This window comes from Hypanus sabinus, chromosome 14 (assembly GCF_030144855.1).
Source record: "Hypanus sabinus isolate sHypSab1 chromosome 14, sHypSab1.hap1, whole genome shotgun sequence".
NCBI lineage: Eukaryota > Metazoa > Chordata > Chondrichthyes > Myliobatiformes > Dasyatidae > Hypanus > Hypanus sabinus.
This window is the reverse complement of record NC_082719.1, coordinates 47906816-47933685: the sequence shown is the minus strand read 5'-3', so window position 1 is coordinate 47933685 and position 26870 is coordinate 47906816. Positions and strand designations below refer to the sequence as shown.

Here is a 26870-nt window from a genome sequence, read left to right as displayed (position 1 = left end):
GAAGAGATCCCAATTATCCAAGAACCTGAAGCCCTGCTCTCTGCACCAACTTCTCAGCCACGCATATCTGCCAAATCAACCTGTTTCTACCCCCACTAGCACATGGCAGAGGTAGCAATCCAGAAGTTACTATCCTGGATATCTTGCCTCTCAGCCTTCTGCCTAGCTCTCTAAAGAGAGATCTTTATACAATTCCCATCAGGGTCTTTTTACCTTTGCAATTTCTTAACTCTATCCACATGATTCTATATCTTCTGATAATATGTCACCTCTTTCTAGATTTGTTGCTACCCCCTCTGCCTACCTGTCTGTCCTTTTGATACAATATGTATCCTAGCCTAATCACAGGACAAATTACAATGACCAATTAACCTACTGACTGGTACACCTTTGGAATGTGGGAAGAAACTAGAGAACCCAGAGGTAACCCCCAGGAAATAATATACAAACTCCTTAGATGACAGAATTTAACTCCAAACTCCAACACCCCAAGCTGTAATAGTGTCACACTAACTGTAAACGCTACCATGGCACCTTACCTTCTTCAGGGAGTTACTGAAAGGCTGCTCATAGAATTAAGAGGTTACAGTAGGTAACAGTGAAGGGTGAAAATAGGCTGTGGAAGGGATGGGGTTTGTGTGAGGGAAAGTAGCCAAAAAAGTGGGTGTGGGTAAGAATAGACATGGCTAGAATATATCCCCAATGTACTTGGAAGATAGCCAAGCTGTTTTTTTTTGTATGAGCAGTTATGGGTGCAGCTTCATATACAGTATCTGTGTGTGCAGCAGCCACTCCACTTTTAAAGTAAAATTCAGTATCTGCAGTCTCCTCAGGAGGACAGGAATTAACATGAAGACAAAAATAAAACAGACTTGTTATCATTTGCTGAATGGAAAATATTAAGAGTTTATCAATGTGCATAGAGTCTTGATTTTCCGGATAAAACTTTATTAATGTTTTGGCTGGAAGAGAAAAGTGCTTGAAAAATCAAATCAATCAAGTGTTATATAGTTTTATTTATAGTTTTAATTCATGATCTTTGGATCCATAACAAACATTATTAACTAAAACTTATAATCAGGTCTTGACACTGGGTCCAAGTCAAAATGATAAAGGAAAACTCTGCCATGGAAGCTCCTAAGCCCAGATGCAAAAAGGAGGAGGGTTGGGCATCCATCTCATAAAAACCCAGTGCTACAGAAATGCTAACAAAAGCTCCAAAGACATCTCTGATCTATGCCTAGAAAAGTCATATGGTGAAAGTGGAAGCCATAGGATTGATCAACCTTCAGCCCAAGACAGATGGCCACAGAGAGCTATTGGCTGCCTATGCCCCAGTGTGGTGTGATGGGCTTAAGAGGAAGAAAGACCAGGAACGGTTAGTAAATAATAAAAAATTGAAGAATAAAGTGAAAGAAAAAAAAACAAGTAAATTCAGAGAGGAACAGTTCTCTGTCCACATATTTAAAGTAGGATATTATAGTTATTTATAGTGATAATTAAGTTGTCACTGAAGCTCATTAAATTGTCATTATAAAATAATGCATGGGAGTTATCCAAAACCTCCCATATCAAAAGAAAAGTGCATTGTATTAAGTGTCCATCGACTTCAACGCTGATGGTCTCAGCAATCGTAGAATGATTTTTTTCTCTGGTGATTAATTTCAGTACTTGGTACAATGAACCACCCTTGAAATGCAGGCAGTATTTGTCAGATTGATTCATTAATGAAGAATGTCACTTTAAGTTTGAGAAGGCCCATTATTAATCATGAATGAATGTACACAGTAATTTATGCACAAAGTATAAGACTGCCATTAGCCTATGAAATCATTCACTTGCATTGAATAACTGATATCTCACTGTATAAAGTGTCAACAAGAGCATTTACTAATGGACTTAGCTGTGTGCGCACAATTAAAATCAGAATTGCTATTTTGAACTAGTGTAATTGCCACTAAATACATCTTAGATTTGAAATAACATTGTAATTTGATTGCAAAATGCATATTTAAAAAGTTACAATAATTGCAGAAATTTTGTGCTTTTGAATTAACCATTGCTTCAGTACAACTACAAATATGACAACCCCCAGAAATGGAAAATTCTAGTACTGCATCCTCAATAAGTAGATTAAGTCCAATTCACTCAACTTCATCTTTACATCATTGGACTTCTTCAGTCTATCATAAACATCAAGGAAATGATAGAAAATGCCGATAATACTCAAACTGCTTTTCTGTCAGAACCTATTAGTTGTAAACCTTATCACAACCTGCATCCAAGCAAAGAACCAAATTGCAGAAGGAAAGCAAGATAATTGTTTTTGATATCAAGGTGGTATTTAATGTAAGATGAGTGTAATTCATTCCACTGGCTGGAATGAGGCTGATTCTGCTTATTACCTGCTTCTAATTGCTCATTAATCAGTTTATTGGGCCATTAAGAGTCAACCACATTACTACTACACATGGGGTCAAAGCCCAGATTTAAAAAAGATGGCAGATTTCCTCCCTGAAGAATGCTAGTGAACTAAAAAGGTGTTTGATAACAATCCAGTAGTCTTCTGAAAAAATAGACTAGATCTTCGTACTGGTCCAGCAACTTAACAATTGCACCATCATATCAGTATTTCCTTTCAAGCTGATGTGTCCATTTTGTAGTTAAACAATTCTGAAAGCCTAACTTTGTTCTGTTACTACATTATTCTGCAGTTACTTTTCCTCCCATGTCTGTCCTGGATCTCCTTTTACATCAGTGAGGCTATACCATCTACAGGAGGACGTCTACTTTTCATAGTGGAGATAATTCAACTGGATGTCCGGTTCTTGTCAAGGTAACTGTTCAGTACAACTTCTGTTGTAAAGCAATTTGCTGTGCTTTATTTCCCAGAACCAGATCAATCACCACCTTCTTTGTGAGCTTAGAAAGATATTGGTAAGGTAATTTCCCTGCACCCAGATAAAAGTCATCTCATATTTTTCCTACCCACATTAAAATCACGAGTCTAACATTATAAATTTAATATTGTTACATATCCTTTTTAGTATTAGGAAGAATAAAAATTCTGATAAATAGGTCAGAAAAATTATCTTCCATACAAAAGCAAGCCTGCAAATGAATCTTTAGCAGCTACTAATATCCAAATGGAATGAATAAGTTATGGGGAACCCAAGAAACAAAAATATTATGTCCCAGAGTATAATTCTACACAAACCATGAGGGAGCCACAAAATATCAGCCTATAGATCTTTCAGATATATCAATCTTCTAACAGCAATCCAAATACAACGTTTAGGAGAAGCTAAACAAGTTCACTCTTGATAATCAGCAAAATCATTTTAAGTACTTTTGCCCACATTCAAAGCCACTGTATTTGTGCTGCTCAGGCAACCATGTTAGCATGACATTTGGCAGTTTTGCGTACACAACTTACTACAAAGTGGTCAAAATACTCACATCGCTTAAAGATCTTTCCATATTTCTGCACTTTTCTATACACTACAAATATCATCTCGTATATTTTAACCATTTGTGTAATTATATTGATATTGTTAAATTTGTCTCTCATTTATTTAAATCACTATGCCGTAATTGCTCATAATCTCTAGTATTTATAAAACTTCAGTTCGTCCCAATTCTGTGGGGACATCCTGCCCCACCTCCAGATGCTGCTCAACCTGAGTCCTTCCAGCAGATTATTTGATACCATAATCACTAATGACTGCCAAAACCTGTGACCAAATAAATACATTTCTGTTATAATTAATATCGCTACACAAGTGTAAAAGTGGCATTAATAACTCTGTTTGGTAATAAGCAAGCTTTCCCCTAGCAACCACGAACTGCCAAGTAGTCAACCTATTAAGCTTTCATTTCAAAGAAGGTTCAACTAGAGGCCCCACCTACCTTTTCAGGCAATGAGAGGGCAGATTACATGAAAATGCTATAACATGAAGTGTGGCCTCCATACACAGTCTTCTCCAATGTCACAAACAAGTGTTCAGTTCAACATACCATTGACACTGGTAGATCTTGGCAAAACCTTATGACTGTTGAGTTTCTAAAGTATCCAACGTATGTCATGTTTTCCCAAATTCTTTACAGCCAGAGTGCAAAGAGCAAGATCAATACAAATTCATTCCAGCAAGAATTTAATGTAAGAGTACAGAACAAATGTTATTGAAAAGGTCTTTGAGATCATACATAAATCAGTTAAGGTTATTTAGATTAAGGCATAAAGCTACTGTGTTTTGATACACAACTTTGACATCCAGGTAAAGCTGCTAATATAAATGAAAATTTAACATGCAGATCTACAACATCATGAAGCAGCAATTAGTGCAGCATTTGTATCCTGTACAATTTATGCACCTTTTGGGAATCAAATAGCCATAGCATTTAATTAAATGTGTGAAATATTCTAAATTAGGATTTTTTGCAATAATACTTTTGCAAGTAAACACTTAAGCTACTAATATTTCTGAAGACATTTTTTTTATAAACAATAGAAATAGAACCAGGATAACTTTTTTCCCTACAATTCCCATGATTAAAACAATGCAACATGATCTCATTAATTGCACTTTATAATACTAAATACACACAGGAAAAGCAAAGTACTGGTTAATACCATGTCATGAAGTAGTGAAACAATAAACATGAAAAGCGCAACAGGATATTCATACCAGAAAAAGTTTAAAATCACAGCAGTATAGTTTCCCAGTTACTTTGCAAAATAGATATATTCTATGATCCACTTAGCTACATATGAAATTTCTGACTTTGTTATTAATATTAATGCTTAATATTGTGTAAACAATGTGCCATTGTTTAATAGGGGAGAGCCATAAACATAAACAAAATTGTATTTCTTGGGTTGGTTAGATTGTGAAATAATCAAAACAATTGAAATGCTTTTGAAATTTGATTACATTCTTTCTAAAACTCAGCAGATGAAGATGAAGACATTACTCATTTAATATTTCCACAGATGCTAACGAAGCTTACAATAACAGAAACTTTTACTTCAGCATGTTGGTCCTTTGTGTGCACATTTTAATTCCTAGGTACTGAATGGAAGCAAAAAATACTGAGGTAATTGAAATCTGGAATCTTTTATGTAGTAATCTGTAAACATAATTGTACTTTGCAAGTACAGGAGTTACCCAGGTAATGGATAACATGACTTTCAGAAAACTGCAAGCAAATTTTCTCAGGTATAGTTTTTAAAAAATAAACATAGATAGGAAAGTTATAAAATTGAAAACTAGTGCAATGTAAATGAATACAAAAGTGGGAAGCAGTGTCTATATATGCAGTCACATTAGTAGCACAATGCAGGTATCAGCCACATTGACTCATAATATTGAGAATAATCAACTTTATCTGCATTGTAATAATGAGATTAAAGTGATAAAGTAGTAGCAAGAGTAATGGTCCTTCTCACAAGAGTAAAGTGATTGATTTAAAGCAGTACAAGTATGAAGGAGACAGAAAAGTTCATTTCATCTCATACAAGCTTTGTCTCACTATCTCAATACTTAAAGCTATTTAAAGATAAGGAATATAGAAAAGGAACATGTAAAAGTTTTGGCATCTTTAAAGTCAATTGTGATAACAAAGCAGTGATCAGGTGCTGTGAGATGAAGAAGTTACTTTATAGCTGGAAGATCACATTTAAGAGAGAGCATTCCACTTTGCCCAAAGCTGATTCAAGATAAAAGCCAGAAGTTTTTCCTAAGACTTTGATGATGCTGATCTCATCACCAGTCATTGTCTGTTGACTAGACAAGACTTGTGCTGATTCACAAAATATGAAAGTGTGTAGCAAGACTGTCAATACTGATAGAAAGGCAGAATTGTTTCCTGATATATCTAAAAAAAAATACATTGGAGGTTACATGGCACAGCAAATTTTTAATCTGGGATAGAACTTTACTTTTCCAAAGAGGGGGAAAAATGCCTAGTTTTGAGGATGCAAAAAATCAGCTCATCCTTTTGCTTGGAGGTAATACCATTTGGAGTACCCATGAGTATTTAACCATATCAGCAATGTGACCTTACCAATGAATTTCCATGCAAATACAAAGGGTTGAGTCCCATTAGCAATTGGGAGGTGGTCCATGAATCGATTATTCTTGAAATAGCAAATACTGCAGAGAATAGGACATCCCATTCAAGATTTTGCTGTGGTTAGTAATGCTCCTGGACACTAGCACATTCACAAGATTGTCACAGGAATGTAAAAGTTACATTTCTTCCATTAAACACAACTTCACTTGTCTATACTATGGTGTGGGGAAGGGGTGGTGAGCTTTTGATAAAAGCTTCCAAGCTTTTATCATCTTGGTAGAATCTTTGCTATCAGAAAGATTGACTGGATATTTACAAATGATAAAACATTTATCAAGGCATCCAGAACACTGATGAGGCCTAAGTAGGGGTTACTGAATATTTTTTGAATATGGTATGGAATAAGCTGTGCCTCCAGTTTGTAGACAGCTTTAAAAGGTTTCCAGAAAGATGAAACTTACAAGATGACAGATTGAGAAGCTTGCCAAACAGCCTGAAGTGGAAATTGATGCTGAGAGTGTCATGAAGCTGAACTTTCAAAAGATGATCTGGTGGAATGTGAAGCACGAAAGGTGGCAGAGATGAAACAGATGAAAAAAAATCACAATGTTCCAACAATAAGAAAATGACAATGCATTCCGTGAAATTGTGTTGGCAATGTCATGATTTGAGAAAATGGACCCCTTTTTTATGATTCTTTAAAGGTATGAACGAGACACTGGTCCATTATGGATATGGTAGCAATATTCCATCCAGTCATCTTAAGGAAAACTGAACAACCTGCACCTTTCTCATTTCCACTATCTTCTACCTCCTCAGCTCCCTATCCACTTCATTACTGTATCTACTGTATTATTCTGTGTCCACTGATATAATACGGGTAGCTACAGTAAACAAGTTTTTGACTTGTAGACAGTTCTCAGAAATATAACCTTGGGACTGCCTGTGGATGATTCCCATCTTTGCTTTTTTCTTAAACTTATTCATTGTAGCAGTTAATCTTGAACAGCTAAGCATTCATAGGTTATGGCCTCCCAAGTACTAAGAACACTGTCATAAAACAAAAGAATTTTTGAATACCCAAGAGCAGTTACTAAATTACTTCACAATCACTGTGTAGTTTACATTAACTCTTCAATATATAAAAAAAGGTTGCATAGAATCCAACTTAGCAATTCCCTTTTCAGGTTCCAGTCAGCTGAATTATGGGAAGTTTTCTCTTGCTTTCTTCAGTCATTGTAACTTTTCATACTGTGCAATGGCTTCACAAGTTTATTATGAACATGCATTAAACCTAACAAGAAAGAACAGCCTCATTAGTGGGCAGGATTCCAAAATCACATTAAACCATAAACTACATGTAGTATCTTCTATTAAGGCACAAGCTAAATTAAAATCAGGGCACACTACAATACAAAGTACCACCATTCACAGAATAAAAAGCAAATCAGAACAAATGGTCTGGCGGAACACCAAATAAGCTAAAAAGCTTAAATGAAAACCCAGTACAGTCAAATTGAGGAATTCCAATGAGTGGATTATTTAAATGGAGATGGTTATGTTAATGATGATATGGTCAATGCTTATAAGATTCCGCAAAATCACAAACAATAATAAACAAAGTAGAATTCCATGGTTCTTGATCTGCATTAGGATGGGTAAATCAAATGATAATGGACATAACACTGCTCAGTTCAATTAAAAGTCAGTGTATAATATGTATTATGTCTATGTTTGCACAAGAACAGCACAGTTCCCGGTTCGAAACACAATGGTCACTTAACATATTTCTGCACTTGAAAAGTTAAAGGATCAAACTTCATAAAAACTACTGTGTTTACCTGCAATAATTATTTCATGAAATATACAGAGTTACACTCATGTTATCAAAAACAGAAATAGCTTAAATAAGAGGTGCACTTCTGTAACATCCAACCCAAATAGAACACAGGATTTCTGTAATATGGTTTGAGATCATGCATCGAGCACTGAATTCTTTCAAATGAAAACGGCAGATGAATCTGGTTGAGGTGGGCATTTTTTTTTATTAACAGATGGTATTTTGAAGAACTAGTCTGGATTAGTTTAAAATTACATAAAAGGATTGAAGAAAAAAGAATGTTGTGTTTTCCTCCAATTACCCCAAGATATTTTGACTTTGTTCTTGCCTCTTGCAATGACTGCATTATGAGATGGAGAGGGCTCAGTGAATATAGTCATGTGACACACTGACCATAAATGAATGAAGGCTGTTAATAGCCTTAAAAATGGTCAATAGCCATGTAACATGTAGCACAGTAACAAATTAGAGTAATTCCTTGAAATATATACGGGTTTCCCCCACTATTCGAAGGTAGAGCATTCCTATGAAATGGTTCGTAAGCCAGAATGTTGTAAAGTGAAGAAGCAATTACCATTTATTTATATGGGAAAATCTGTGAGCATTCGCAGACCCAAAAAAATAACCTACCAAATCATGCCAAATGACAAGTAAAACCTAAAATAATAGTGTAAAGGGGTTTTTTTTCTTTGTTACTGTGTATGTAATCAAAAGGGCTTCTTTTGTTTTGTTAACTAGCAGGAATGCTTCTTTGTTGCGAGAGAGTGCTGGGAGAATTGTATTCCTTTGTAAACCAAATGGGGATTAATGTTCTTTCTTCTGAGTCTGTAAGCTTTTGTTGGCGGGCTTTTGGAGAGATCGGCGTGAGGGGGTGAGAGAGAGGACGCAATGCTGTAAGCTGGGCGAGGATCGGACCCCAAGCGGGGGTCCGAGGCCGAGAGGTACTCCGAGGAGGGGGGGATGAAGCTAGATGTGCTTGGTTGACCACTCAGAGGGTCCTGAGCTGTGAGTCGAGGAGTTCGGAGGGGATCGAATGGTGGCCAGAAGACTTCAGTAATTGAGCTCCAACAGTTATGCACAAAGTGGTTTGGACTTTGATAAGTTTGGCGCCTTTTCTTTATTTTTTCTCTTCATATATACTGTATCGTTATTAATCACTTAGCTATAGTAACCTTTATAAATTGTACTCATTTAATCGCATATGATGTACTGTCTGTTTTTGGGCGAGGCGGGGACATCATACAGCATCCACACCAGCTGATTACCCAGTTATATGTTACAATAGTAACATATAGTAGAAGTAGGAATGATCTGATAAATACACAGCCTATATAAAGTAGGAATACTTTTCTGCAATTATTGCAGCACTATCCACCGTAGCCAAAATCTCACGCAAGCACTCTCGGCAGAAACACACGGATCTCATCGTCGTCTGCTGTGGCTGATGTGGAAGGCTTGAAAAATGACAGTATGCTCGACTGCATAGTCTTGTGCATTTTTCCATCATACACTTCTTTGAAATCACTCAAATCATCCTGCAAATATGCCCTAAACCTACGTACCCTTTCAAAATTAAGGCACATTTTTCCGCAATCATTGCAGTGTTGTCAATCGCAGCGAAAATCTCACGCAACTGCTTCACGTTCAGTTCCTGGACGACTTCACTTTCGGGCCGTTTGCTACTGCGCTCGGCTTCAATTGTTATCCTTTCCTCTTCATCTGTCAGTTCTTGGTCATGGGATGCCAAAAGCTCTTCAACATCATCTTCATCAACTTCCACAAACCCTTAGCTAAACTCACTATATCCTTACTTCGTTCACCTTGTTCGAAACGTTTAATTGTGTCTAGTTTCACGCTAAGTGTAACACCCTTACATGCTCTTTTAGCTTTTCCAATACCCTACAACTCATCTTGCTAATGGATGCAGATAATAAATCGACATAAAGCACAGATGCTCACAGGTACGCGCGCTGCCTTTTTTCACGCGCTACGTTTTTCGTGCACTGCCTTTTTTTGTAACAGTGGAAACACCTTCTGTTAGCGAAAACGGGTAACTAATGTAGGTCTTTCGTAACAGTGAGGTGTCGTAAAGCGAACATTCGAAAAACGGGGGACACCTGTATTCAAATTAGAGGTATGAGAGCATACTGTTAAAGAATGATTGCCATCTACATAAAAACATGCAAAATAATTTATAACAGTTAAAAAGGCTGAGAAACTTTGCATTTTAAACATCTTGATTTGAAAAAAAATGGCAACTACCAATATAATTAAATTCACTCTATTACACCTAATTTATTAAACACAAGCAGCATACAAAAGAAAAAACATGCAACATGTAAAGAATTCTGGAAACCCCAACAGATCAGGCAATGTCTTTGAAATAGAACTGGGAAAGAAGAGACAAGAGTGTTTTCAACCAGAAAAGTTATCTGTATTTCTCTTCCATAGATCAAATTCCAAATTTATTAACAAAAGACATATATGCCACCATATACAACCCTGGGATTCATTTTCCTGTGGGCAAATGGTAAATATAAAAAAATACACAATAGATTTATTGAAAGATTGCACCCAAGAGGACAAACAAATGAACAATGTGCAAAAGACAACTGTGCAAATACAAAAAGAAATAATATTGATAATAATGAATTTGGGATGAAGAGTCCTTGAAAGGGAGTCTATAGGTTCTGAGATTACTGCAGTGATGGGGTGAGTGAAATAATCCCCTCTGGTTCAGAGATGATAACTGTTCCTGAACCTGTTGGTGTGGGTCCTGAGGCTCCTGATATTCTTCCTGATAACAACAGTGAGAAGAGAGCATGGCTCAGATGGTGGTGGGGGAGTTCCTTGATGATGGCTGCTGCTTTCCTGCGGCAGCGCTCCATGTAGATGTGCTCAATGGTGGTGAAGGTTTTACCTGTGATGGACAAGGCTATATCCACTACTTTTTGAAGACTATTTCTTACCGGGCCAGATGCAATCAGAAAATATACTCTTCACCATACATCTATAGAAATTTGTCAAAGTTTTAGATGCTATCTGACCTGGTGAATGCTTCAGCATTGTAATTTCAGATTTTCAATTTCCACAATTTTTTTTTTGATTTACCAATCTAATTTAGTTTTATTTTTTGAAACAATCAAAACTGCAAACATCTCCAATCAGGAGTAGATGGACATCCAGCTCCCACAGAGAAGAATACAGATTTGTTTAGCTATTTGTAACATCAATTCATCAGCCTCAAATGCCAATACTGGCACTCTCACTTAAGACTTTGATCAGTTATGACATCAAGTAATTTATTTTCAACTTGAGCAAACTCTAAATTTCCAATGTGTATTCTTGACATATAGAACTCAATGCCAAGGGCCCCACAATGAATATGACTTTCACCTCACTGCCCTTAGCTTCAATCACTATAGCTGTTATTTTTTTCCACATCAAATTGAATTTACGACTTAAAATAAACAACATACCTTGGAAATATTTCACAGTTTTAACCTTAAGCTCCAAAGTAGCATCCTCATCACAAACAAAGATTGTTCGTGGGTGCTGCTGGAAGGCAGAAACGGTCCACATATGATTGACACCCTCTTCTATTGCCTTGTACAATGCAAATGCTTTGTGAGCTCCTGTGATGAGAATCAGTACCTATAAAATAAATGTTAAAGCCAACTTAGTGAGCTTAATCTTAGATACTTTCACCTTGAAGCAACTGATATTAACAACGTCTGATCAATAAATGTAGACTGAATATTTTCAAATTTAAACGTTTCCACTTTCCAAATAAAAATTAAAAGGTGTACATCTTAAAACCTCATCTCTAATTCCAAAATAAATTGAATTAGATTTTGAAAAGGAAACTGAACAGAGAAGCCAACAGCTTCACAAGGTTAGCGTGACACAATACGGTATTGCTCTACAAGGAGCTTGCATGGACTCAATAGGTCAAATAGCCACCTCCTGTTTTATAAAGACTCAACACAACATTTTCAACTCTTCTCTCATTTTATCCATCCCTGCCAAGATACCTATCCTCAGTTTGCTGTGATACAGCACATAGCTGACCTCACAAGTAACTGTTCCGCAAAGCATAGTCTGGTATGCATGGAATTATTCTGAAAGAGGAGAATCAGCTGGGAATGGCATGAGTGCAACTTGCACTGCTGCTAAATCCAGTGCAAAAGACCCAGGGAGAAAGGCTTAGCCCTTCTTTCAGCTGTAAGTAAGCCTATATATGTACAGCAATTACACATTACTATCACGGGGGGACAACCTACAAGGGAGAAGCAGCAGCGATCAGGTCTCTGGCACGGAGTCTGGCTCTGTAGCTCAGAAAGGAAGAGGGAAAAGAGAACTGCAGTCGTGATAGAGGATTCCATAGTTAGAAGAGTAGACACAGGATTCCGTAGGTGCAAGAGACACACAGATGGAATGTTGTCTCCCAGGTGCCAGGGTGAGGAACTTCTTGCATCAGGTCCACAATGTTCTAAAGGGGGAGGATGAGCAGCCAGAAGTATTGGTATATATTGGCACCAATGACAGATAGGAAAAGGGAGGAGGTCCTGAAGAGAGAATTTAGGGAGCTAGGTAGAAAAGTGAAAAGCAGAACCTTCAAGGTAATATTGCTGCCTGTACTATGCGTGACTGTAAGATTAGGATGATTTGACAAATGAATGTGCGGCTGAGGAAATGGTACAGGAGACAGGGTTTCAGATTTCTGGATCATTGTGGGAGGCGTGACCTGTACAAAGGGGATGGGTTACACCTGAGTCTGAGGGGACCAATATCCTTGAGAGCAAGTTTGGTAGAACTATCGGGGAGGCTTTAAACTAATTTGGCAGGGGCTTGGAAACTAAGTGGTAGGGCGGAAGATGGGGCAGTTGGAATACAAGTTAGATGCAGTGAGGCAGATGATAGGGCAAAATTGCAGTCAGTGGATTGAATTGCAGTGTAATGGGGGACAAAACAAAAAGGGTGATGAATATAGTCCTGGAGATGTAACATCTGAATGGACACAGTATACAAAATAAGGCAGGTGAACTTGTAGCACATTTAGAGATTGGCAGCTATGACATTGTGGGTATCACTGAATCGTAGCTGAAAGAAGATTACAATTGGGAGCTTAACATCCAAGGATCCACATTGTATCGAAAAGACAAGTGGGTATACAGGCAGGGTATGGCGCCTCTGTTAGTAAAAAATGAAAACAAACACTTAAAGAGGTTAACCAGGACCAGAAGCATGCATTTACAATGCAAACAGTATTATAAAAGTGGTTTGAAGTGTTAACAGTGCAGTGACTAAGAAAATAGATGGGGGTCTCGGGTGGCTTGCTTACTAGAATGATTGATCAGATTAACTGCTTAGGGGAAGAAATTCTTAAAATGGCATTGTTTTTGTTTTAAAAGTCCTATTGTGCTCTCCAGAAGGGAACTTTTGGAAAAGACAGTTTGCTGAGTGGCTAGAACCCACAATCATTTTACCTGCCCACTTCTTTGTCCTGGACACATACAAGTCCCGCAGTGATGGTAAAGTGCAGCAATGACCCTTTCAGCTGACAATGTAAAAGACTGTGAACCTTTAAAATACTATAAAGAACAAAGGACAACCAAACTTTTGAATATTTTTTTTTGAACACACAGAATTTTATGTTCTGGTCTTTTAATGTCACGTGCCTCCACTGAAACTTAAATGTTTGGACTAAACCTAGTACATGTTCAAAAAAAAAAAAAAATGACAAGCATCCTGCAATTCTAAACCTGTATTCTTTCAGATTCAGAAATATTACCTCTTTAGCATCCATCACTGTTCCAACACCAACGGTTAATGCCATAGTAGGTACTTTGGACAGATCACCATTAAAAAATCTGGCATTAGCAAGAATGGTCTCTTTGGCTAATGTTTTCACCCTTGTTCTTGACACCAGGCTAGAACCGGGTTCATTGAAAGCAATATGCCCATCAGGACCAATGCCTACAAGGAAAATGTGAACAAATGTTACAAATTTTAGACTGAATTATAAAACTTAAACAATATTTACTTCCAGTTGATGATTAAAGCATATACCAAAATTAACCAGAACTTTAAAGCTATAAACCATGCATCAGTAAGCTTCTTAAGTATATAATGATAACCTTTACTCTTCTATGAAAACAAAAGACTAATTAATATTCACCTAATTACCATATAGAAAAGTAACAGGCGAGGAAAAAAAAAAGTTATGGACATGATGGCTAAGAGAAGCTATTTGGGTCAATATATTCTGACAAATACTTGAGATATTGACCTTGTTTTAGAAAACTGTAATTTAGGTTTGTTTGTAGGCTTAATTCAAGACTAAACTGGCTCAAACAAAATCTCTGTCACTAAGGAAGCCTTAATGCAGGCTGTCCCCAAGTAAAAAAATCAGGTTCTTAATTTACAAATGGCCATAAGTTGATTTTTGTCTTCAAGTCAGAAAACAAGCAAAAACAAAAATAATTTGACACAGTAAGCACAATCTTCACAGCACTCGAATGAGTGGAACCAAAAGCACACAAGACTGATAACAAAAACAATTCTGGCTGGAGGCTAGAGATAGGAACTATTATTGGTCAGACTTTTGCATTTTATATTATGGGCACTTGCTCATAGGTGTCAGTTAGTTGGGCATCCGTAATCCAGGGATGATATATAATTTTTAACCTGAAGCTGAAATTAGAATGAATATTAGTAATGAAAATATCACTAAAGGTAGTTTCCAACTAAAGTGCACAAATTGTCAGTTTTCATGATTTAAATAGCAATTCACTGTTGCATACTTTATTTTCAGAAAAAGCATTAATACTTTAGATGTGGATAATTAATTGGAAATAACCAAACAATGGCTTTCTCCCTTTTTTACTTAAAATAACACTAAAAGCCGGTTATTAGAAATATCACTTCCAATTGCTAAATTAACCAATTGAGGCATGGTGCAGGGGAAAATGCATTTTCCACATGCTCACTAAACCCGTATCATTCACATCTGAATCATTTCCTAAATTAGAGTAGAGTCAAACTTCTGCTCAACTACAAAAGCACAAATAACATCTCAGTCAACTGCACATTTCCAGAAAAATTGGTGTCCCTTTACATCTTACTGTAATACTTAAAATTATTACAGACAATGCAATAAACATGTAGTTTTGTTTCAGAATAAAACACCTGCCTCCAAAAGGTCTGACTGAATTTGAGTACACTGTAAAAGCTTTGCACACTGTTTGTCAGCTGCATGGTTTTAGCTCAATGTGTATCTTTTTATTTTATAGTATCTATGTAATGCTTTATCTTAAATGGACACAAAATATACCTCCGACAAAGAGCTGAATTCCTCCGGCATCAGCAATTTTCTGTTCAAATGCATCACACTCTGCTTGCAGATCTGGTGCATTACCGTCAAGAATATGAGCATTGTTCGGATCTATGTCGATGTGTTTAAAAAAGGAATTCCACATATAGGAATGGTAACTTTCTGGATGATCCCTTGGAAGTGCTAAACAGCAAAATTAAAAACAGATTTTAAATCCAAATAGAATATTGATTTTCAAATGACTGCAAGTAGATTGTTGCAGATACATAGTTCACCATTGTTGGCAGAATTTCAGATGGAGATGAGAGAGTGTAGAGGAGCGAGGTATACCAGGTAGTTGAGTGCTGTCGCAGCAACAATCTTGCACTCAACAACAGTAAGACCAAGGAGCTCACTGTGGACTTCAATAAGGGAAAGATGAGGGAACACAAACCAATCCTCAGAGGGATCAGAAGTGGAGCGAGTGAGCAATTTTAAGTTCCTGTGTATCAATAATTCTGAGTACCTAACAAGGATGCAATATATTGATGCAGCTGTAAAAAAAAAGGCATGGCATCAGCTGCATTTCATTAGAAGTTTGAGGAGATTTGCATTGTCAACTAAAATACTTGGGAACTCCTACGAAAGTGTCATGGAGAGCTGTCTGATTGGCTGCATATCCATCTGGTATCGGGGGATTACCGCACAAGAATTAAGTTGTAGAAGCTTATAAAATTATTCAGCTTCATTGCGGGTATTAGCCTCAATAGCATCTAAGGCATCTTCAAGCAGATGCCTTCGGAAAGTGGCATTCATTATTAAGGATCCCCACCACCCAGGACATGCCCTCTTCTCATTGTTACCCTCGAGATGGAGGTACAGAAGCCTGAAAGCACACACACAGTGACTCAGGAACATCTTCTTCCCCTCTGCCATCCAATTTCTAATATTAATATATACATATACACACACACACACACACACACACACAGACGTATGTAGATACACATACACTTATTGCAATTCAGTTTTTCTCTGTATTTATTGTACTGCTGCTGTAATGATTAACAAATTTCATAGCATATGCCAGTGATTTTAAACCCGATTCTAATACAAAATCACTCAAGCTTTTATCTGCATTAGCCCCAAACTTCAGAATTATACTCTACATACACAGTGCATGTATCTTAACATCAGCTATCTGAAAGAATTTGATATTTGACCTAATGCAATACTACTTCATAGGACACATTTAATATCTTAAACTAATATTCAAATGATCCCAAAAATAATTTTCTTTACCCAGCAGTCTGCTCTGACAGATGGATACACAGTAGGTTCCTGAAAGTGAATTAAAACTTCAATATGCAGAAGCTATGTAAAACTTGTTTTTCTCTAATACTGTTCCTCAACTTTTTTTTTAAACTGCTGAAATGCTGACAAACTCATTTCACGTTGTGAATCTCACTCAAAGCAACTCACCAACATATTCGTCCATGTTAAACGTCTTCACATATTTAAATGAAAGATGGCCACTTTTATAATATTCAATCAGCTTTTTGTAACATCCAGAAGGTGTGCTCCCTGAATAAAAAAAAAGTCTAATTTATATGTAAACATCAACTCATGCAACACTTACATGGCTTATTATAGCAACTTTTCACAAAACTGACAACAGTTAACATACAGTGCAGCGGCATTCAATTCTGATTGTATAATAGAAGTGAAGGCAGCATTCAACTGAAATCATTCAATGCAAGTGAAATCTAGGAGGAGGCATACTTCAGACTTTTGAAGTTCCTCCCGGGGGCAGGACTATCATACAAAATCCAAATCCCAAAAATGTTACTTCTGAAATGATAAAGCATAGGTTCTAAATCAGACACTTACAGCTGGTCAGTTCATGTAGTCTATCATTTGTATGATAGCTACCTGATCTATAACTAGTGAGTATAAAGGCAAACAGGAATTTGGCAAAAAAGTGCAGGTAACAGCAAAATGAAAATAAACATTCATAGAAACATAGAAAATAGGTGCAGGAGTAGGCCATTCGGCCCTTCAAGCCTGCACCACCATTCATTATGATCATGGCTGATCATCCAACTCAGAATCCTGTACCTGCTTTCTCTCCATACCCCCGATCCCGTTAGCCACAAGGGTTATATCCAACTTCCTCTTAAATATAGCCAATGAACCGGCCTCAACTGTTTCCTGTGGCAGAGAATTCCACAGATTCACCACTCTCTGTGTGAAAAAGTTTTTCCTCATCTCGGTCCTAAAAGGCTTCCCCTTTATCCTTAAACTGTGACCCCTCGTTCTGGACTTCCCCAACATCGGAAACAATCTTCCTGCATCTAGCCTGTCCAATCCCTTTAGAATTTTATACGTTTCAATAAGATCCTCCCTCAATCTTCTAAATTCCAGTGAGTATAAGCCTAGTCGATCCAGTCTTTCTTCACATGAAAGTCCTGCCATCCCAGGAATCAATCTGGTGAACCTTCTCTGTACTTCCTCTATGGCAAGAATGTCTTTCCTCAGATTAGGGGACCAAAACTGCACACAATATTCTAGGTGCGGTCTCACCAAGGCCTTGTACAACTGCAGTAGAACCTCCCTGCTCCTGTACTCGAATCCTTTCGCTATGAGTGCCAACATACCATTTGCCTTTTTCACCGCCTGCTGTACCTGCATGCCCACCTTCAATGACTGGTGTACAATGACACCCAGGTCTCATTGCATCTCCCTATTCAATCAAATTAGAACACTTGTTATTAATTTCTATTAATCTGATTAAGGATCCCCAATTCAAAAATTCACACACCGGTCGGGGAGTGATAACTATTTGACCCAGTGCATTAATGTTTATCAACAATAATAAAGGGAGAAAGATTTTCAAGCCTTGTAGATTGGGTTTCAAATACTTTAAAACTCAATTAAGATATGTGCTGCTACGCTTTTTAATTTCCATGCCCTTTTGTCCTTAAAGTGGCAATTTTCCAATGCTCTAATTCTCTGCAAAATGCCTTGAAACTACACTATGCCCTCTGCCTTTAGACTTCCTCACCAAGACAGAGCTGTTTTTGGAAAAACTCAGCTTTGTACTCAACTAAACCTTCCCTCAGGCGCCCATTCTAAATGCAGTATACTCAAATAAAATTCCCGTCTGGAAATGTTCTCAATTCTATACCACCTGCAATTCAATCAAGAGAAACCACAAGTTAGCACAGATATATTATGAGAGAACTCAAGTCAATGGAGAGGTTTCTGATATGAAACCCACTACTCTGCTCTCTCTCTCTCTCTATACACATGGCTGCGTGGCTAGGTACAGCTCAAACGTGATCTGTAAATCTGTCCATGACACCACAGTTGTTGACAGAATCTCAGATGGCAATGAGATGTGTACAGGGGGTGAGACAGGTCAGCTGTTGCAACAAAACACTCCACTCAATGCCATCAAGATCAGGAATTGATTGTGGACTGAAGGAAGGGAAACCTGGGGAGCATACACAATCCTGCTCGAGGGATCAGCAGCAGAATGGGTGAGCAGCTTCAGGTTTCTGGGCAACAACATCCAGAACTAACACATTAATGCAATGACGAAGGCATGCCAGTAGCTACGGTATACTTCATTAGGCATTTGAGGAGATTTGGTATGTCACAAAAGAGAACATTCTGACTGGCTGCATCACCATCTGATATGGAAGTTCCAATGTGCTAGAATGAAAGTAACTGCAAAGGGCTGTAGATTTAGCCAGCGCCATCATGGGCACAACATTCCACATTATTTAAAACATGTTCAAGATGTGGTGCCTCTAGGAAGTATCATTCGTTATTAAGGACCCTGACCACCTGGGATATATCCTTTTCTCATTACCACCATCAGGAAGGAGGTACAGAAGCCTGAAGACCACACAATGCTTTAGGAACAGTTTTATTCCTCTGCCATCAGATTTATGAATGGTCCATGAACACTATCTCATTATTCCATGTTTGCACTATTTATTTTTTGTAACTTATAATTTTTGTCTTTCACCATACTGCTGCCACGAAACAAATTTCATGACATGTCAGTGATAATAAACCCAGATATGATTCCAAGACAGGAAGCCTTAATGTTGGAAGGGAAGGCAAGATGAATGAAATTATTTAAAAAAATACCACAAACACAAAACACCTCTAGAAAGAGGGACAGATACTGTTCATGCCCTAACTTTTCTCTTAGCTGTTTCTCTTACCACAGATGCTTCCAGACTTGCTGGGTACTTGCAGCATTTTAAATTTTTATTTCAAATAGCCAGCACCTACAGTTACCTTGATTTATACTGAATATAATTACAGAGCAGAATAAATAGTAGAGCTTGGAGGGATGAGGGCACGAGTTATTTTTCAAAGTCATAAGATGACCATCCCAGGACCACAAAGAACAGAGAAAGGTTGGCTAGGATTTAGTGGGGGACTGGATATGCACGTTTGTAGTATCATTGGATAGTACTACCACTTTTGACTGCAAGATTCCCAACAGTGGTATTCACTCATCACAAAATGGTTAAATATCTGAACAAAATAATCTCATTTGAGCGGAGCAGAAATGCATACCTGTAGGCAAACCCAAAGTGAAGTAGCGATCTGGGCCTGGCTTGAATTGAACAATGGAATTGCAGATGTAACTAGCTGCCCATTCACTGGCCTTGTCATAGTCATCCAGAATAACCAAACGCATTGTAGTGAATAACCTCTTTCCCCCTCTCCAAGGAAAGATTGTCAATCTCAGTTTGATCTGAAAACAAACCGATTCTATGGTCAATGTTATAGCTAATCTTTCAGCAGCTAAGATGTTTCAAGCATCTGTTTTACCTTAATAACTTAAAATGAAAATTTTCAAGTACAAGTATTAACAAATTGATTATGGAAATAATTTTTTTGCTACAGGTTAAATTCTATCTTTAGTTCTCCATTCAATTCCTGAACAAAAAATATCACACAAAAAAAAACTTAGGACTCATTAGTGTTCCAGATCCAATTTTTAATCCTTAATAAACCTTTCAACATTATGTACATGCAAAATCTTTTAGGATTTACATCATTTTCCTTAGGGTCACCAAATTCAGATAACATGACCATAAATTACACATTTGCCAAATTACTAAATGGTGGCTGGCATCCGTCTCAAAGGACAGTGGGTGATGATCATCGTTATAAGCTTGGGTGAAAAAAATTAGTAAATACCCATTGGTAAAAACAGGATACATTTAAAATACTCTCATTGTCAACTACTAGATACAATCATTAGATGACTGAGTCAGGTATAATTTACAGAGAACTGTCATCTGGCCTCAAAAATTAGTCCAAGTGACAAGTGGAACAGCAAGAATTAAAACTGAATTGTAATTGAACAATTCTATTCAAGTAGAAGAGTACCCAAAGATAAAGACAATATACCAAAAAAAACTAAGAGTATCAGGAAAATGTGAAAAATTACCTTGGCAGCTATTAAAATTATGGTCAGGTAATATAGATAAAATAAAATAGAGCTGGAGATTTTCAACAGATCAGGTAGCATACAGGAGAGGAACTTCTCTCTTCATATATGCTGTCTGACCTACTGCATTTAGTGCTTTCACTTTTCTTTCTGCTTTTCATTTAATAATTTCTCAGTTTCGAGGAAGTTATGATCCAATATCAGGATCTTTCACTTTAATGAAGGGAATTGGCAATGTTGTTTGATTCAACTGCAAGTCAGAATGAAACAATGGAAGTCCCTGGGTAGGCCAGATTGCAGTACAGTTGAGAGCATTTGGAAAGAAAACTGCCTCCAATGTGAAACTATCTCGGCCACAAGGAAGCACAGTAGATCTGAGTAAAGTTTAATATCACTGATATAGGTCATGGAATTTGTTAACTTTATGGCAGCAGTGCAAAGAAATACACAATATAGAGAAAACTGAATTACACCAAGTATAAGCAACACACAAAAAATGCTGGAGGAACTCAGCAGGCCAAGTAGCATCTGGGAAAAGAGTACAGTTGCCACTTCAGGCCAAATCCTTTAAAACTTTGACAAACTTCTACAGATGTGTAGTGGAGAGTATGCCACTAACTGGTTGCATCATGGGCTGATAATCGAAACACCAAAGCCCTTTAATGGAAAAGCCCACAATAAGTAGTAATTTAGCCCAGTCCATCACGGGAAAGCAGCATCCATCATCAAGGACCCCCACCCCACCATCTGGCTATGCTTTCTTCTCATTGCTGCCACCAGGTCAGGGGTACAAGAGCTCAGGATCCACACTACCAGGTTATTACCCCTCAACCATCATGCTTCTGAAGCAGAGGGGTAACTTCACTCACCCCAGCATTGAACTGTTCCCTCAACTAATGGACTCACTTCCAAGGACTCTTCATCTCACTGTCTCAATATTATTTATTATTCTTATTTTGTTTTGTACTGCACAATTTGGTGCTTTTTGCACATTGGTTGTTGTCCATCTTGTGTGCAGTTTTCATTGATTCTATAGTATTTCATTGTATTTACTGTGAATACCCGCAAGAAAATAAATCTCAGGGTTGTACATGGTGACAAACACTTACTTTACTCTTGCTCCATTAAACAAACTTTTCAAAACCTAGGAGTGATCCCTATTGGTGACAATAATTATGAAACTAAAATGTAATTACATGCACAAAAAAGAATCTCTGGTATTTTGGACTCTTGCTTCACCCAGGGTATCTTTCTGAACTCTTTATCTAATCACTTTTGAACATTTTCAAAGGAGCAAATAAAATTAACAAGTTAGCAAGTAGACACATTGTTTCAGCTTGTACCTGCCCCACTGTACTCATATCTGCATACTCAACTCAGTTTTATCTCCCTGGTTCAGTCCCTTCCTATCTACATCAGTGACATGTGGCATGCTCTTGATCTTTTCAATGAGTTCAAGTTCTCTTATTTCCTATCTTTTTTTCACCATGGATGTCCAGTCCCTACACACCTCCCCCCCCCCCCCCCCCCCACCTGGAAGGCCTCAAAACTCTGATTCTTTCTGGAAACCAGACCTAACCAGTTCCCCTCCACCACCACTCTCTTCTGTCTAGCGAACGTCCTCACTCTCAATCATTTCTGCTTTGGCTCCTCCCACTTCCTTCAAACGAAAGGTGTAGACTGAGCCATTCACACTGGCCTCAGCTATGCCTGCCTTTTTGTCAGCTACATGGAGCAGTCTAAGCTCCAATGACTGCACTGGTGCTGCTTCCTGCACCCATACAGTGCTCACCGACTTCATCAACTTTGCCTCCAACTTCCACCCCACCCTCAAATTTACCTGGTCCATTTCTAACACCTCTCTCCGCTCTCAGTCTGTCTGCTTCTCCTGACACAGCTTGTGTTATAAACCCACTTACTCGTACAGCTACCTGGACTATACTTTTCCCCACCCTGTTACTTGTAAAAATGCCATCTGCTTCTCTCAATTCTTGTCTCCACCACGTCTGCTCTCAGGATGAGGCCTTTCATTCCAGAATGAAGGAGATGTCCTCCTCCTTCAAAGAAAGAGGACCTCCACCATGAATGCTGTCCTCAACCGCATCTCTCCCTTTTCGCGCACGTCTGCCCTCATCCTCCTCCTGCCACATCCACGTGCCTTCATGTCTAGCACACAATTCTGCATAATCTCCAACGGGATCCCACCACCAAGCACATCATTTCCTACCCCCATTTTTTGTTTTCCGCAGGGATCGTTTCCTACACAACTCCCTTGCACATTCATTCCTCTCCACTGATGCTCGAACTGGCATTTATCCTTGCAAGCAGAACAAGTGCTACACCTCCTTCCTCACTACCAGGATCCCAAACAGTCCTTCCAGGTGAAGTGATACTTCATCTGTGAGTCTGTTGGGGTCATAAACTGTGCCTGGTGCTCCTATATATAGGCGAGACCCGGCGAAGATTGTGAACCTCTTCACCGAGCAGCTATGCGCCATCTGCCAGAAAAAGCAGGATCTCTCATTTTCATTCCACTTCCCATTCTGACTTGTCATTCCGCGGCCTCCTCTACTGCTGTGATGAGGCCACACTCAGGTTGGAGGAGCAACACTTTATATTCCGTCTGGGTAGCCTCCAACCTGATGGAATTAACATCGATTTCTCAAACTTCCGGTAATGGCTGAGCCCCCCCCCCCCCCATTTCCTATCACCTTTCCCCTCTCTCACGTTAACTCCTTGCCTGCCCTGGCCTCCCCCGGTGCTCCTCCCCATTCTTCTCTCTTTCATGGCCTACTAACTTCTATTAGATTTCCCCTTCTCCAGCTGGGAATCTCTTTCAACAACCAACTTTCCAACTCTTTACTTCACTCCTCCTGGTTTCACCTACCACTCTGTGTTTCTCCCTCCCCTAACCCTGATTCCTCGTCTTTTTTGCTCCGCTTCTGCTGCAGGGCCTCAGCCCAAAATGTTGTCGACTATACCTGCTGAGTTCCTCCAGCATTTTGTGTGTGTTACTTGGATTTCCAGCATCTGCAGATTTTCTCCTTTGTGAACAAGTTAGTACTGTATAGTTATTCCTGCTAAAAGTTATACAATCTGAGATACGGGAACTGGGGATGGGATCCTGTCAAACTGGGCACCTCCTCTAAAACCATAAAATCTATCTATTGAGATAAGCCATTTGAGCCACGCCACCCGTCAACTCTTGACTGAGCCCTAGAGTAATCACAGGACAATTTACAATGACCAATTAACCTATAAGCCTTTGGACCGTGGGAGGAATGCCATGCTGTCACAGGGACAACATACTCCATACAGGTAGCGGTGGGAAATTAACCCTGGTGGCTGGTACAGTAAAGCGCTGTTCTAACCACTACACTACCGTCTGATGGGAAATGAACCCTGGTCATTTCCACCCATTACAGTTAAATGTCAAATGAGACTTTTCAAATACACAAAATTGTGTTTCGCTCAGGACAGCTGCATCCCAATCAGCAGATTTTCTCTTGTTGCCTTCTCCCCAAAACCTCTGACACCTTTACTAATTAAAAGCCCGTCATCCTCTGCTTTAAATACACCCAATGACTTGGCCTCCACGGCTGTTTGTGGTAATGATCACCACCCTCTGCCTAAATTTGCTGTTCTTAAAGTACATCATTTTGTTCTGAGGCTCTGCCCGTTGATCATAGACTCTCGCACTATGTGAAATATTCTTTCCACATCCACTACATCTAGGCCTTTAAATATTCGATAGGCTTCAATAAGATTTCCACCTCCTCATTCTTCACTATAACTCACTCATAATGAAGGACCTCATCCACCCTGGATATTTTCTGTTCACCCCTCCTATATCAGGTAAGCCTGAAAGCATGTACCACCCTTCTCAAGGCCAGCATCTACCCTACTGATACAAGACTATTAAATACTTTCCAGCATGAGCTTCCCAGCGGGAGGTCTCAACCTCACAATCTACACGGTTATGATCTTGCACCTTATTGTTTACCTGCAATGCACTTACTCAGTATTGTCAGTATTTCACCTTGGATTACTTGAACATACTATGTATTGAACCGATCTGTACGAACAGTAGGCAAGGCAATTATTCTCAGTATCATGATAATAAACCAATTCCTAACTATTTACTAGGCTTTCCGCATTCCCATTCCTTGCCCAAGCGCGTCTGCAACCTGCTATTAATACACACAAATTGCCAACCTGGGTGCGAGGTCAGGAGCCACACATTACCCCCTTTAGTGCCAGGTGGCAAACCTGCTCGCTGGATAGGAACAACTCGATGACAACCCTCCGACCTGATACCCCCGCCGCCCCCTACAGCACCCCCTCCCATCCAATCTCGGGGGAAGGGGGGGCACGATCCCAACAGCCTTTCCCACACCCCTGGGGGCCGCAATCAACCTGACCTGCGCCCGATGCCCCTCACAGCTCACCCTCTGCTCGCTCGGTACACCTGGATCACGAGACGCAGCTGTCACATGATCACACACCGACAAATGACAACCCCGGGGCTGAGCTGACGTCACCTCCGGCCGGAAGACGCGGAACGCTTGAAATTCGCTTTGCGCTCTCGTTGGTTGTGAAAGGGGGGTTAATTTCTTATTTTAAAACTGCAGCAGCGGTAATTTGGGCAGACGGTGCAAAGTGCTGTCTGTTGTGCAGACAGCTAGTGGCAAAATCGCACTTAATCGTAATATTGTTATAAAGCAGCCAATGGGAATTGAGTTCAGATTCGTTGTGAAGGAGGTTCCAGGGTAATTGTGGTTCTTGTGATGTTGCTCCTCCTTTCTGTCAAACTTCCGCGAAAGTGGGGTTAAAATTTTCAGAACTGCAACTGCCCTCCAGAACACCGTCACTGAATGCGAAGTAATTGAACAGACGAGACGATGAGCACAAGAGATTCTGCAAATGCTGGAAATAAGACCGCAAGACTAGGATCATAATTAGGCCATTTGGCCCATTGAGCCGGCTCCACCATTCATTCAGGGCTGATTTATCATCCCTCTCAACCGCATTCTCCTGCTTTCTTCCCTGTCTAATCGAGAACCTTTCAAAGATTCAAAGTACATAGGCAGTGTGGGATTCTTCAGTCTGGTTTATATACACTCAATGACTTAGTCTCCATAGCCAATAAATTACAGATTCGCCACCTTCTGGCTATAGAAATTCCAACTCACCTCGAATGGGATGCTCTTGTATTCTGAGGTTGTGCCCTCTGGTCCGAGTCTTACCTTCTATTGGAAACATTTTCTCCACATCCACTCTATCTAGGCCTTTCAATATTCCATAGATTTCAATTTCTACCCTCATTCTTTTAAACTCCAGCGAATTACAAGCCCAGAGAATCAACCACTCCTCAGACGTTAACCCTTTCATTCCTGGAATCATTCGCATGAACCTCCTCTGGACCTTTTCTAATGCCAGTACACCCTTTGTAGATATGGAGCCCAAAACCGCGCACAATACTCCACGTGCGGTCTGAGCAATGCCTTATAAAGCCTCGGCATCACATCCTTGCTCTTACATTCTTGACCTCTCGAAACGAATGCTAATATTGCATTTGCAATGTTGCTCAAATCTTGAGCAACTCCCACAAATTGCTGACTGCACCATATGTGTTTGGAGTGTGGGAGGAATCCAGAGCACCTCGTGGAAATCCACACAGTCACACGGAGAACACAGACTCATTTTAGACAGCAGCAGGAATTGAACCCAGTTTACTGCTCGCTGGCATTGTAGAGCTATGCTACTGTGTCGCCGCAATGTGATCATGGCTGATCTACCTATAGAATCATGTATTAAGGACCGAGAACCTGGAGTACTCCAGTAGTTACATACCTTCAGCATAAAGTAAACCGATTTAATCCAACCCTCTTTTCTATGTCTATGCTTACACACTTACCTCAATATTCTCAGTGAAAGCAGATACTGATGATGAAATTTGCTGTGTCAGCATAGCATGGTATGGATTGAGGAAAAGTGCATTGGGAGATCAAGACCTTGTACCTGGACCAAAACATATGGTCTCCCAGGCAACAGTGCTCTCCTGATCTCCTTTACACTTCTGGGATGTGTACTGCCTGATGCATGCACCTTAAGGCACTTAAAAGGTTCAAGCATTTATTTCTTTGCAAAAATCATCA

General features: G+C 39.1%; 1 protein-coding gene across 3 annotated transcripts; it reads right to left on the bottom strand.

The window, feature by feature from the left end:
* Positions 1-4141: 4141 nt before the first annotated feature.
* gnpda2 (glucosamine-6-phosphate deaminase 2) lies at positions 4142-25218 on the bottom strand. Of its 3 annotated transcripts, none has more exons than XM_059989122.1 (7): positions 25161-25218; positions 19830-20010; positions 16713-16814; positions 15252-15434; positions 13710-13894; positions 11395-11569; positions 4142-7369 (listed from the first exon to the last, which is right to left on the bottom strand). In XM_059989122.1, the coding sequence occupies exons 2-7, from the start codon at positions 19951-19953 to the stop codon at positions 7305-7307; spliced, it is 834 nt and encodes a 277-aa protein (XP_059845105.1). In that variant the 5' UTR covers positions 19954-20010; positions 25161-25218; the 3' UTR covers positions 4142-7304. The 3 variants fall into 3 exon arrangements, with proteins under 3 accessions (XP_059845105.1, XP_059845104.1, XP_059845103.1); XM_059989121.1 differs by having other exon boundaries at positions 25134-25199; XM_059989120.1 differs by lacking the exon at positions 25161-25218 and adding an exon at positions 23694-23746.
* Positions 25219-26870: the final 1652 nt, after the last annotated feature.

Coding starts and splice junctions, on each gene's coding strand:
- gnpda2 (XM_059989122.1), bottom strand. CDS start 19,953: ATGCGTTTGGTTATTCTGGATGACTATGACAAGGCCAGTGAATGGGCA. Junction 16,815..19,829: donor CACTTTGGGTTTGCCTACAG/GTATGCATTTCT, acceptor TTTTTTATTCAG/GGAGCACACCTTCTGGATGT. Junction 13,895..15,251: donor AATTCAGCTCTTTGTCGGAG/GTATATTTTGTG, acceptor TTTTCCTTGTAG/GCATTGGTCCTGATGGGCAT.